The sequence below is a fragment of the Denticeps clupeoides genome, chromosome 7 (assembly GCF_900700375.1).
Source record: "Denticeps clupeoides chromosome 7, fDenClu1.1, whole genome shotgun sequence".
NCBI classification, from domain to species: Eukaryota; Metazoa; Chordata; class Actinopteri; order Clupeiformes; family Denticipitidae; genus Denticeps; species Denticeps clupeoides.
The window spans coordinates 14,557,978-14,572,014 of record NC_041713.1 but is presented as its reverse complement, the minus strand read 5'-3'; the positions used below and the strand labels follow the sequence as shown (position 1 = coordinate 14,572,014).

The 14,037-nt window shown below is 42.6% G+C and overlaps 1 protein-coding gene across 6 annotated transcripts in view; it reads right to left on the bottom strand.

Annotated features, from left to right (window-relative positions):
• Window positions 1-1,102: 1,102 nt before the first annotated feature.
• tnrc18 (trinucleotide repeat containing 18) overlaps window positions 1,103-14,037 on the bottom strand; it is a 53,483-nt gene continuing 40,548 nt past the window's right edge. For 4 of the 6 annotated variants that reach the window (XM_028986181.1, XM_028986183.1, XM_028986182.1 and 1 more), the window contains 10 exons: window positions 13,127-13,271; window positions 12,678-12,795; window positions 9,588-9,663; window positions 9,034-9,142; window positions 8,589-8,705; window positions 8,019-8,180; window positions 6,501-7,852; window positions 6,162-6,398; window positions 5,939-6,013; window positions 5,413-5,619 (listed from right to left, as the gene is read on the bottom strand). In XM_028986181.1, the coding sequence (XP_028842014.1) occupies window positions 5,413-5,619; window positions 5,939-6,013; window positions 6,162-6,398; window positions 6,501-7,852; window positions 8,019-8,180; window positions 8,589-8,705; window positions 9,034-9,142; window positions 9,588-9,663; window positions 12,678-12,795; window positions 13,127-13,271 (2,598 nt within the window). Of the gene's footprint in view, window positions 5,620-5,938; window positions 6,014-6,161; window positions 6,399-6,500; window positions 7,853-8,018; window positions 8,181-8,588; window positions 8,706-9,033; window positions 9,143-9,587; window positions 9,664-12,677; window positions 12,796-13,126; window positions 13,272-14,037 lie in introns of all 6 variants that reach the window. The other 2 variants (XM_028986178.1, XM_028986180.1) reach the window with 2 other exon arrangements.

Below are 14,037 nucleotides of genomic sequence, written 5' to 3'. Positions count from 1 at the left end.
CGTGAGAAGGGTCACGTCATTTATGGATTTTCCCAGTATATCATACAAACAAAAAAAAGACGAAAAAAAACCTGTTATGCAACTGAAATGCAGTCTGAAAAACACTGGCTATAACAAATTAAAATAATACTCATTATAAATACAAACTGGAAGAATGCATTTGCTAAACAGAACGCTGACGTACTCCACAAATATATCTTGGCTCGTGCTTCATTTGAGCAAGGACATCCTCTCTGGCTTCTACCCTTGTCGCTTGGCAACCCAAAAGGTAGAAATCCATCAGCAATTAATCAATGCATCTTCCTCCATCTGAAAGGGCTAAGTATAATATAAAAAAAGCTGCCCAAACAGAACCCATTCCAAGGGTCTGTACAGAACAGAAAACATTTTGTCCTCTACCTATTTTGTAACCAAAGCGGAGGAAGACAATGATTTGTCAACCATTGATATATGTATGTTTTTATATATAAACATTTCATACAGGTTGTATAATTTAACTGGTGATTATCCATGGAATCCAAAATGGGAATAAATTGTGGACCTTAATGAGTATGCATCATCTGATGAAGGCATACTGCCATGCACTACATGGCAACGATGGAAGGAAAATGCAGCTAGTCCACCATGTGGAATATTATCAGCACGGTTGTCGGTTTCGGTTAACTGGCATAACCGGCTCCTCTACAGAAAGCCACATTCTGGAGTGCATCTCAGAACTGCGCTGACACACAGGACACCATCACCTCCCATTACGCAGCACTGCAGGTGTCCTTCTGCGCTCACTTAAATCTGCTGCGCGGAGCCGGTTACACAGCCAATGACAGGCGCGGTAAAAAAAAAAAAAAAAAAAACTAATTGCATGTAATAACACTAGTCCCTGGAGGTACACCAGTCAGGCATATACCGGGTCATAACCTACTGGGGCCAAGCACAACACTGACATCACAAAGAAACCTGTAAGTAGACATCCAAGCTGTTATCAAAATGGCTGCATTATGGCTACATTAATAAAATTATTTTTTTGGCATGCATAGAAGGTTAGTACTGAACACAGAATATATAATAAGCAATATCACATCAATAAAGTCAGTTTTCACTCAAATGAGAATATATAAACATCTAAAAAGTTTATTCTATGATAGTGCACAAAAAGTTAACCAAAAATACAGAAATACAGTTTTTATCAGTTTATTTATAGAACTAGAAAATATGGAGCTCTTACAGGAAACAGAAAAAGAAAAGAAAAACACTGATAAAAGCTGGATGCTTCAAAAATCAAATTCTGTACATTCTAAATATAGGTAAACAGACTTTTAAATCTTTGCGTCAGTTAAAAAAAGTGTATTCTTTAATTTTTTTTACAAGATTAAATGTGTGTACAAAGTATATTAATAGATAATCACCCCCCTCTTAAAGGACAATTTACAAAATGCTTTTAAATGATTCTTTTAAAAAAAGTTTTTCCCTCCTTTCATAACAGGACCTAACCAATGCTGCAGGAACAGCAGACGAAGACCAGTGAAGGACCAGCCTCCAGACTACACCCTCTCTCACTCTCTCTGGTGCACTCACCTCCCACACATTAGCACTTTCCGTCCATCACTAGCAGCTACCTCACAGAAACCAATTCAGCAGTATTGCACATAAAGCACAGAGGACAACTGTTCTGAGAGGGGGGAAATATGGCAGGTAAAGAAATAAAAAGATAACAGGATTTGTACACCAAAACAAGCATTTGAGCCCAACATTAACAAAAAAGAAAGAAAGAAAACCATGCAGACAAGAACTAAAGGCTTTTCCACTAAAAATGTACATTCTGTGCCCACATGTATTTAGTAATGCATATTACAGACATGGCAATAGTGTACTGTGTACCTGCTGATAAAAAGGGCGAAAGCAGGGATGCAAGAACCATAGAGCAGAAAGAGGTAATAGCTACTCCACCTAATGACTTATGTCCAGAGGAGGCCAGTGTCTTTCTCCTGCAGTTTAGGGGAAGGTGGGTCGGCACAGCAAAATCTGCCATGGGCCAGGATGAGTTAAATCTCTATGGAATATGTGTTGGTCATACCAGTAAAAATATATTTCTTTGATTGTTCTGCTCAATTTCAGTTTCTAGAGGGTATCATTGCTTTAGTTAAATAGGTGCAGATAAAATGTCAAAAAGTGCTATAAAGCTTGACTCAAGCTAATAGTAATTTTTTTCATTGTGGGGCACTTTGATTGTACATTTCGCTGGGCCAATACATTACAAAGCAACCCGGTGTGCACAATACTCAAAGAGGGCACTGGACAGTAAAATTGCTGTTTATCATCTCATTTCTTAAATTTTATGAGTCATTTGGCACCATCACTGTCAACTTTGGGTTGATTAGTAGAGTTCTGAAATTGTAACCAAGCCTGATATACAGAGAAAACATGTATATTTAAACTCAGAAAACCATAATTAAACATGTTAAGATATTTACCTATTGAATATCAACAAGATATCATCTCTTTGAGAGATTGGCCAACTTTATATGAAACATGGAAAAAAAAAAAAGACACTAACATCTACCCATATATTCTATGTACAGAATAGTGTCTATATATTTCTACAAATATAAAATACAGAGCTAAAAGGCTTAAATCACGTGACCAGATGTCTAGCGTGAATTCCCTTTTTGCTTAAATTTTTTATGACAGAACATAGTCATTGCAACAAATTTAAAGACAGGGATGTATCCCAACATTCTCAGATGAAGCAATAATAATAAAAAAAAAATGTGGCAATGGATAAACTTGGCTAAATTTCATTACGTCAACCCATTGGATGCATGTAGACATGTGAACAGAGACAAAATTAAAGACATTAACATTTTCCTATATATATATATATATATATATGTGTGTGTGTGTGTGTGTGTGTGTGGCAATTATTACAGATTTTTGTATTTTCTAAGACAGTTACCAACCTACACTAAAATAATGAAAATTCCTAATATGATTGGGCCAGAAAATATAGTTCAACCAACAAAATAACATTCAACTCTAGTCTTAGAACAACAGGCACAAATCAAGGGAAATAAAAAATGGAGACAAAACGTCTACAATGTCCTACAATGAAACAGAAATCAAATACATTTGATTGGTCTTGATTTAAACAGCAGCTAATAAATTGCCTGGTCCTGACAGCATCCAAGAACTTCTGGTGATGGTTGCCGTTTCTTTGGAATACAATATTAAAACCAACGGGCACTATTTGCAATGAGAAACATTCAACAAAATTTATTTTAATATAAAAATAATTTAAAAAAAACTGAGCAGACTCCCTCAAGGACCAAGGTTAAGGCTAGTCAGGGTATACACTAACATTGGCAGGAGTGCTGTGGGGAACCAGGGCGAAAAAATAAAAAATAAACGTTAAGTGCCCTAGGGTGTGCACAGGTAGAAAGACGGAAGCTTCTAGCATTACTATCTCCAGTTCACCACCCGACCCTTCCATTCTTCTCCATTCCACAAAAGCTTTTTTTGTCTGTTCTAGCAAAGTGCTTTCATGCATACAATGTAATTGCTTTTTAACTGGTGTGGTGGAAGAGTTGTCAGAAGAGATGTGGGGTAAAAGATATCAGGAACAACACAAAACATATTAAGAGCAACCAAAAGAACAAAACGGGACAGATCTAGGGTGGGGCAGGGTTATAGCATGGCAGGAGAGCCAGCTCGGGTGCTTCTTGCAATGTAAATCTAGCGTTAGCCTGAGACTACAATTAAAAAAAAAAATAATAATAAAATAATATTTTGTCCACCCAAAAGGTGCCTAACTCCACACACTAGGGGATTGTCGAAAGGAAACCTGTCCTACACAAGGCCAAGGGCAGAGTTTAAGTGCTTACTGTTGTACCACTGCAATATTTCATAGAAAAATACGATACATGCCAAATACTGATCACACACTCCACAAAGCAATCATCCTGTAATGTAACACATGTAATATTATATAAACGTAATAGTACATTACACCAATGTACTGTAGTGGACAGCTTCGATATAGCAACAACTTCAGTTCCTGATTTTTGTTTTTCATTTAGATTTTTTCACAGTTTATTAAAGCTTTTTAAATTTTTAACCTTTTAAAAAAAATTACCCCATCCCCTTCCTGCACGTAAATCTATGGTACATGAAAATAAAATGCATGTTTGTCTTTATATATAGATATATAGCGGCGCGTATTTACAGACATAATTATATGAGGATCCCTTCAGCTCTAGAACAAGTCATGAATCATACAAGGAGACCTTTCTGCCTCCCTAGCTCAAGGAGAGGCTTGAGTAAATGTTCTGATAGATCTCGGGGGCTGCGCGCTGGAAAATGGACTCACACTTTCCAGTGAATAAACAGAACAGTGGAGAGAGGCAGCCCGAGCACAGGCGTGTTCTAAAACCCGCAACCTCTTCCTGGGTAATGTAGGAGCAGAGGTGGGGTCCTCGTTCCATATACTCTTTTAAGTGCTTCTTCTTAATCCCCTGCTTTTAACTACAGTTTCGTATTCTTAGAATGGTCCATAGCTTTTTAAACACTGTCTTTGTGGTGGCAGCAAGAGTCTGGGTCAGAGTTGCTGTCCAAACTTATTATACATTCCTCCTCTTAAAGTTCCACCAGTTTCCACCAGGTTGTCCCTGGAGAATGTGGTGGCTGGTAAGTACCAAGAGTGACATGAGTTGTCATTCTGGATCATGTGCTCCATGGGCTGGTCCCTGGGCCCTAGATGCATGGTCTACAAAATCCCCCATGGATGTGGGGAGGACTTTGTCCCACTGGAGCAGTGTCACCTCCATTCGAGTGGTGCTGGTGATGGTTGAAGACAAGATGGGCTCAGCTGTGCAGATTCAGTTGACCTTAAAGACATTTCTGACACACTCTCTCTGGTTATGTCAACATGGTATGCAGGCTGGAACTTCCATGAGACGGAAGGCATGATGTGTCCTCACGACACCTGTCAGAACTCGAAACTGATTGTTCTCCATTAACGGGTTAAAAATATCCTCCCAATTAGCCATCTGAGAACCTCCTAGGGCCAATTTTACAATACTGATTGTGACAGATTGTGAGCTGCCATCAACAAAAAAAACAAAAAAAACAACAGTATTTGAAGACTTTGAAATTAAGCATGAAAGGCATCCAACTGGATGAAAGCCTGGCTGGAGCATTCTTCAAAACCACATCCAACAAAAAAGAAGAAATTTTTGCAGTCAGTCTCGGAGGACAATCTAGACCTTCAGATGCTTTACTGCTTTCATTCCAAGCTTATAATCAGTAAGGAGGGATTCAAATGTCACGTCCATTATGCTTCTGTGCCCATATACAAGGACTCTGAAGACAAAAACACTGGACGCATGATTGTGCTGGGCATGAGTTGGCAGAGGACTTTGCTCAGCAGATGACCGGAACCCCATCTGTGTTGAAGATCATACCAGTCGTGGGTTCATAGGTACCTGCCAGGTAGTAGAGGTCCTCGCTATCATGGTACTTCTTGGTTTTTATCATTTGCTCATACTGCTCCAGGCTGACCACCAGGCACTTGTGTGAGATGGTCTGCACGTCATTCTCATCAATGTGAGAGGACTGATAAAGTGCCCGCTACAAAATAAGTAAATAAACAGACAAACAAAACAACCAAGCAAGCATTTAATATTTAATCGCACAAACATTAATGTACACTACAGGCAGGTAGATTCTCACTGAAGGCATCAAAACTCCACATGTGTGCATTCAAAGTTTTGATGCCTTCAGTGAGAATCTACCAATGTAAATGGGCATGAAAATAAAGAAAACACATTGAATGAGAAGGTGTGTCCAAACGTCTGGCCTGTACTGTATGTGCATGGAAGGCTGGTGCAATTGGGACTATCTATATGTACATAAGTGTCAGACAGGCTCTGCTGGTGCAAAGTCTCACCTCCATGAAATCTTTCCTCTGACTAGAGGCTTGCAGCGCTGCAGGAAGACTCCTTCCAGACATCTGATCCCAGTTCTGTCAAGAGAAGTTATGAGCAGCTGAGCAGGCAGTACAGATTCTGTTAACAGGCTGAGGGATACGGTGACACAAAAATGCCCTTAAATTTTGATACTAAAAACAAAACAGATACATAATAAGCAGTACTTAAAAAGCAGCAGCAAACCTTTTTGTCATGAAGTTTCTTTCCAGGGTTGGTTTCTTCAGGATGATAGAACCATTTGACACGGACAACCATGTTGTTTCCCCAGGACTCCCACATGCTCTGGATGTGCCCAATAAAAGGCAAATTGGGACGCCCGGCAGAGAGGAACACGGCGCAGTCTCCGATGTGGATCATTTCCTTGCCACGCACTATTGCCTTGTAAAACAATTTTTTGGCTTTTCCTTTCATTCCCCGTCTCTATAAATAAAGAAAAATAAAACATTAAATGGTTTCAATGGTTTGCAACCCATCCAACCATGACGATCCAGTGTGAATAAATACAGAAAACTGCTGATGTACCTGAGTGGGCTTTCCAAACCATTTCCACAGCTGCCTGGCGGGCAGGAAGGCTGATATCTTCGGCCTGTTCTCCACGGAAGGAAGTCTCTGACGTTTGGCCAGTTCCTTGGTGGTGGGCAAATGAATTCCCTCCCTTCTCTTGGGTCGGCCGCTGCCTTGTCTTGTTGTTTTCTGAGGCTTCTGTTTCTGTTGAGGCTGCTGGGATTGCTTCTGGGCTTTGGTACTCTGGGACTTGTGATGCTCCTGAGACAAAAGCTCAGACTTATCACCCTCTGATGGAGAAGGTTCCTCCATCGAGGACGAGGAAGCTTGCTGCAGGATGGGAGCCTCTTCATCAGAACTGCATGAAGACTCATCGGTAGTGGTGGAGGATGAAGAGGAGGAGGAGGAGGAGGAGTTTGAGCCAGTCGAAGAAGAGCTGCTGGTAGAAGAGCTTGAGGAGTTGGAAGAGGAGACGGGGCTGGAGGCACGAGAGCTATAAGAGCTGCTACCCTGCTTGGACTTTTTCTTCTCCTTTGACACAATGCGTTCCTCTTCCCCCTCAGATTCTGAGCTGCTGCTGCTGCTGCTACTACTGCTGCTGCTGCTGCTAGCAGTCTCTTCCTCCACTGGCATCTTCTCCTCAGAACTCTTCACTTTGACCACTCCATCAGCACTGGTGCCAAGTTTTCGTACACTGTAGGTGGACATGCTGTCCACCTTCAAAGGTTCTGTTTCTTCAGTGAGCTTAGCTTTGGCTTTCACATTGGTTTTCTCACTGGTGACAGAGGTCGTGGAAGTAGTGGTGGAACTGATTGAGCTGGTCGTGTTGACCGTTGTGTAGCCCACACCCAGCACGGCCTTGTTCCCTTCTCTTTTTGAGGGACCCTCCATCATCATCAGGGCCTTAGTCTTCTTGGTTTTTGGAGACATCACCCCTTCGTGGTCAAGCTTGATTAGGATCTCGTTCTGGGGCTGCTTCCTTTTCAGGCCAAAGCCAGGTTCCTGCATCTCCTCACTCTTGCTTGGCCTCTTGACTTTGCTACTGTTGCTGCCTGCTGCATCACTGCTGGACATGAATGCAGCAAGGGAAGTGGACGGGTCATTGTAGAGGTCTACTGACAGGACTTTTCCATAGATAGGCATTGTGTAGACGTTCTGCGGTTGTGAGCGCACTTTAGCTGGGGCCTTGACTCCTGTGGTTTTCTTTAGGCTTTCATTAGCAGCGGCATTGGTGGTGGTGACTGGGCTGGCCTGCTGGCTTTTCCTGCCTGGCTTTGGGCCATTTCTCTGGGCCGACTGCGATCTTTCCTTAGCTGGAGCAGGAGCTGATGTGTCTGTCTTTTCATGCTCCTTTGGAGACATTTCAGGCTCTGGAAATGAGCACAGACAGGAGGGATTTTAATATGCATGTGCAGAATAGTGACCTACATGGAAGACTCAGAAACTACTCCACTTATGCACCCATTTACACTCCACTGAGACCTCAAAAAAGCATACTAGAAACTATTCCTTTTGTAAAGATTTACACAAAACTACCTAGTGGCTTAGGTTTGGGTTTTCGTCCTCGACCCCTGCTCTTCGGAACCGGTTCCTCTGTGGCCTTTGGACCGGTCTCTTTGTTATCTGGAACATCTTTGCTGGATTTTCTGCCCCGTCTTTTAGTGCTGGCAACTAGAAGGGCAGGAGAAGGCTCCGCACCTAAGCAGCACCACAAAAAATGGGAGAGAAAGAGTACACTTTTATGCAACAACCACTACCCTTGCAAGAGCAAGTATATCAAGAATCACCAGGAAAAAAAAAAAGGATTCATGTTTAAATGAACATGGCAAAAGCTTTCCGGCTGCATTCCAATGTACTCCCCTCGCGGCTTAAGAAAAACAGATTTCTTATGCATGATCTGTCGTCAGGCCTCAAGAGCAAAAACAAATCAGCAGCTGAATTTAATTTTAAAAAAGTCTATACACATACAACACACAAGCCCAGTTTACTTAGCTTTTAAAACTCTAGCTGTGTTTACTCTCATTAAATTTGAGCAGCCAGCTTTCAGGTTCAATTTTTATTTTTGGTCTGTAATATTTGCTTTTGCCAAAAGGCTTGGATGCTCACACTGGATCTTGTAGTCAGGAGGTAGCAGTCGAATGTGAGACAGGGGAATTCGGCCTGTGTCTCCATCATCAAACTCCACCGTTATCAAGTCATCCATTTCATCCATGTCTGAGTTCCCTGAAGGCAAAAGGAAGGATTTATGCACACATACACTCTGCTCAGCCATTTTCCTCCTCAATTTTAAACATCTACGCATTGGACAAGAGAACAATGGCTCAACATAATGGTTCCTTATTCTAACTGCTTGTAATTCAAATATTTTTTCATCACAACCCCAAACCAACTGATGAAATAATCTTGAGGGAGCAAATTACCAAATTACAAATGGATCAAGCTAAATGGATCAAGACCTGGATCAAGCTTAACCACATTATTCCTCAAAAATTCAATTTCCCAAATTACTATCATATAGAAGCATATTACAAAACATTACAAAAGACCTTACCCCTGACAACAGTACCAGGGTACAGGCAGCGGTACTGCTGGCTCCAATAGGCAGCGATCCGGGTCCCTTGGGGAAGGTATCTCACAGACGGGGGCTTTACATCAATAATCTGTGATCAAGACAGAAATAAAATTTGATTGATTAAACGATTAAAGATTATTTAATGTATATAAAAAGGTATACAGATCCATATTTATTACATGCAAAAAAATCAAACAAACAAAAAACTGAATTAATCTTTCAAGGTCTCTGTTTATGTCTGAGTGAATTTGAGTCTAGAACACAGAAAGTTGCTTTTGGCAGAGTGGGGCTTCCTACTGCACATTAGCAGAAAGAGGTGCTGGGAGTTAAGTAGCTGTGCCTAAATCAACAAAATGTACCAGAGTAAAACATTTCCTCAGGCCAGTGCTCCATGTTAATAGCAAAAGCCGCATTATGCCTCCAAGCCCAGCAGCCAAGATGTTTCTGCTCAGAAAGAGCTTGCCCTCTGGCCATTATACGGCCAGGTCCTGTAGATGAACATGCCCACGTGTCATTAGTGGATGGGGACCCACCGCCTCCTGAAGCAGCTGTTCCAGGCAGTATATGTGAGGCCGATTCCCCCGCTCACCTTCCACAACAACACTGTATCTGTTGGGAGAGGAAAAAACTCGTAAATAATCAGGCTGTCAGAATCGGTGCAGAAGACCCAAGTGACAGGAGATTTGCAGTGGGGGGGGGAGACACACACTTCAATTTCTACCTGCCATAGAGTACTGGACAGTGGGAGAATCTCACTGCACAATAGTGTCATGGGTGGAAGGAAAGAAGAAAGGAAGGAAGGAAGGGAAAAAAAAAAGCAAGTACATAATTGCATGCCTAAGAGAACATCCATTCTCTTTGGTTTGAGGGATGGAGGGGGACAACCTGAGAGCAGCTAGGAAGTCTGAGTACCGAACATGGGGCTCCTCGGAGGACAGGGAAAAGCTTTGAACAGTCCTTTATACAAAATACCCAATGGAGCCCAGCTTTAGCAGCTAGCTGCACTCCAACAATGTGCTTTATCCTGGGGGACCGGATTTGGAGGAGCCTTTTTCTTTTGCCGGGCTTGTTCGGTGTTGGATGAAATGCTCTTCGAACATTTTATTTCCTTCGCTATGGAAAAAAGGGCAGCTGGGACCTTCAAGATCTTTTGTTTTGCAGTGTATACATGACCTTAAAAGAGCCACAGGGGGAAAAAAAGAAAGATGAACCAAGGTGGGACCGTGTGACTGAGGCGCTGATAAAGAGACGGCAAAGCTTTAACTTAACCTCTCCCTTTTAGTTTGTCAGAGTATTATTACTCGGGCCAGGCATATTTTACTCAAAGGGGGACCGCAGAGTTGCTTCTGTATTAAGCAGTCTGTCATTTCCCTTCTCCAAAAAGGAAGCCAGAAAAAGGTTGAATTCACATATTCCACCCAAGAACATAGACTATGGCATTCTTTTTCCCTGCTGAAAAAACAGGTCTTCCGTGTCAAAAATGTAGGAGGTGGGCTCAGAGTTGCTAACCCTTCTCAGACCTTACAAGTCATGTAGATGAACGTTATGAACGTGTTAAGTTCTATTGTAAAATAGGGCCCTGGGGGCAGATGTGTGACTTATTTCTTCTGTATTCTTGAATGGGTTGCAAAAGGACAGAACAGCTGTCAGGCTTGTCTGTCAGAATGGCAGCCCCATTACTGTGACACCGCCTGGCGATGCTTTAGTGGTGCTTGTTTGGGGGAAGGGGGAGGGGGTAGTTGAGAGGGTTGATGTGGCTGAGAGGGGAGGTGGCCTGCTGGAGAAGCATGTTGGGTCTGGAAGCACTGGATGAAATCAGACCGGCTGTTCTTAGTAAGCCAGGCCATGCTCAGTATTCAAATACCCACATCTTACTTTAGACCAGGTAAAATATGGATCTGTGCAAACTGGTGATACAAATGCTTAAGAACAAAAACATTTGTGAAAAGATTCTGTGCTATGTTTTTTAACAAATAAAAAAGCCTTGAAATTCAAATTCAAGGTGGGACTAAATAAAAAAAAAAAAAAAAAGATTTTAATTATTTTCTCATTACCCATAAATAATGGGCCAGCGGCATTAGCATGCCCTTCACGTTGAACAAATGACAATAGGGCCGCCAGCAGCCTTTTACCACGCGCTTCACACAAGCTGCATGAAAGGAAGGGGGGAGGCTCACGGGAGTACAGGCACCTCTCAGGCCTTTCCCAGGATTCCTCTTTTTAAAATTCCCACTATAAATTATTTTAGTTACCGCCCCCACAGTGGAGCGTGTCCTAGGTGCATATTTCTGCCGGTGGGGTAGACGCATTCACGTCCTCCGACGGCATGCTGGAGGACAGATCGTTTATTTCTCCGTGTGCAGAAATGGACCGAAGGCATTAATGAAGACAAGCACCAGGCACGCAAACAGCGAGTGTGCAATATACACAGCTGAGCGGCCTGCCGATGGACTTTCCATCCATGAATGCATTTAAGGTGTTGTGTACCACAAGCCGCCAGAGAATTAGATTTTCAGTAGAAAAAGCAGAGAGGAGGACAACAAGCGATCTGTTCCAGTCAACCTATCCACGGTAATGGTACCCCTACACACACACACACACACACACACACACACGCAGACAGCAGTCAGCAGGGATATTAAATCTCCTCACCGCCAGTTCTCACTGTCATACTAAACCTCCCGCCTTGAGGTGGAGGAGTAAAAGGCCTGGGAATCAAACACAGCCCCACACAAAGGCACCTTCCACCACGGCGGGAGCAGGATATTTTTAGTGTGGCTTCACAAAAGGCAGAAATGAAAGAGGAGCCAAAAAAAAAAAAAAAAAAAAAAAAAAAACAGACAGATAGTCCTTGTTATTTTACACGCACTGAAGAAGAAGAAAGTAGAACGATATAAAAAAGCTCTCCTTTCAGAATAGTTTATAAAACTATTCTGAAATCATTTTGCCCAGCTCGCTCGTTGGAAAAAAAAAAAAAAAAAAAAAAAAAAGGTCTTTGTACAGCGAGCATGTGAATATATCCGGCCTTTGACTGCCTCTGTAACCCAGAGATCATTACCAGGCAGGGGTGGAGGAGGGATTGCTGGGGTGGATGAATGGATTGCAAAGGGGACCGGGGATAAGCCCGATCAGTGCGCCGGTGTTTTTCCGCGCTGCATACTAAAGCGCAGGCGTAGAGGACGCAGAGGGGCGGCTTTTTCTAATGAAGCCAAAATGGAGGACGTGGCGCTCTCGTGCAGGGCAGGAATGCATTGGAGCAGCTCTCATTAGAGCCTTCCCAGCCAGATGCTTCAGCAGTTTCGCATTTTTCTACACCCCCCTACTCCCAGCACTGCCTCTAAATGAGATTAGCCTTTGTAAAAATGACTTTGAGAGGAATTCTCTCCCTCTTCAATAAACTATAAGTTAATCCATGTGCATAAGGCCACGAAAGGATCCAGGCCTCTAACAACATTAAATAAGTCTTATTTATGTAGGTGAATGAACATTTCCTCCTCCAAAGAACTTTCATTTCAACCCATATCTGATTGGTTTAATACCAATGCTGTGTTCAATGAAAAAAACATATTAACAATATGGCCCTTAAACATCCTTTAAAAAGGAGAAAATGTTCAAGATCTTACATGTCAGGTGAGTGGACTGTGCTGACATGGCCAGCATACAGGAGCTTGTCATCCATTGGGATAAGAACCCTCAGCCCGTCCTGTAATTCGTCCTTGTTGATGGCGCAGTTCCTTGGAGCTGGAATAACAGAAAGGTTTAGAAAAACTTTAATGCTCATAACAACACATGAATTCAATATTTAGTTTGTGCCACAGGCTGAAAACTCAGTTCAGCTCAGTTTGAAGAGAACACCTTTTACTGCCACGTGTTAACAAGATGAAGGCAAGTAATTCAGCCATCAAAAGTGATTATTATATCCGGCAAGAAAGGCAGAAAAAAGAAATAAATAAATGAAAGCAGCTGCCTACTCTGTGTGTGTGTGTGTGTGTGTGTGTGTGTGTGTGTGTGTGTGTGTGTGTGTGTGTGTGTGTGAGTCTGTGTGTACAATACAACGTGTGTCTGGGCTCACCAGGTGTGCAGGGTCTCTCAGGCTGCATGCTGACTGGAATATTCTCATCCTCAGAGAAGCTGCTGTCCTGGTTGGGCTCGAAATCCTCGTCGGCAGCCATGCTCTCCATCAGCTTACTGACAGCCCCGCCCTTGCCTCGCACCTGCTGGGTAATTCAAACAGCACCTTATCCTCCATCCTGAAACCTGCATCCTGGCAGACATTCAGCACAAAGCAATAACTGGGATCATTCAATGGGAAGAATCTATTGGGCTTGTGTGTCAAGAATCGATTAGTGCTCAACCCATTTGGAAGGAAAAAAAACTTTTAAACTAAATAACTAAACTACCACAGCACCCAGGAGAACACAGAAGCCTCTATGCTTTGCATCATAACACATGATTCATACATTAAAATGACAAGGAATGAAGGGAGGGGACTGACTATAACATGCAGTGAGAGGGCTGTGATTTATTCCCTCAGCCATAAAAATATATATAATTCTACATAAAATAAATCAGTCCATGGCACAGTAGAGAAAAGGAAGGATGCATCCTTTCGTTAATTTAGCTCCCCCTCCTGCTGGGGCGCGGTGACTAATTAGCGCCTCCTGCCCAGGCTCCCAGTACCCAGGAGTATGGGGTGGATGGTATCCAGAGTGGGAGGGGGGAAGGACGCTCATTCAAATGCGTGGGACTCAGAACGACTGGGACCTCTGCCCTGCCAGGTAACATTATTCTAATCCCTCTCAGATCGCTCTCTTGGGGCTGACTTTCTCACTCTCTCCTCAACAGTGGAACTGCCTGGCAAAATGGCAGCTCAGAGTCACCCTTAAAATATTTATCGTCTGGAAAATGGCCCTCTTGGACTATGAAACGGAATATGAATGCATCCATTTAAAATGGTGCCTCGTATGCGCTTACACAGTCAAG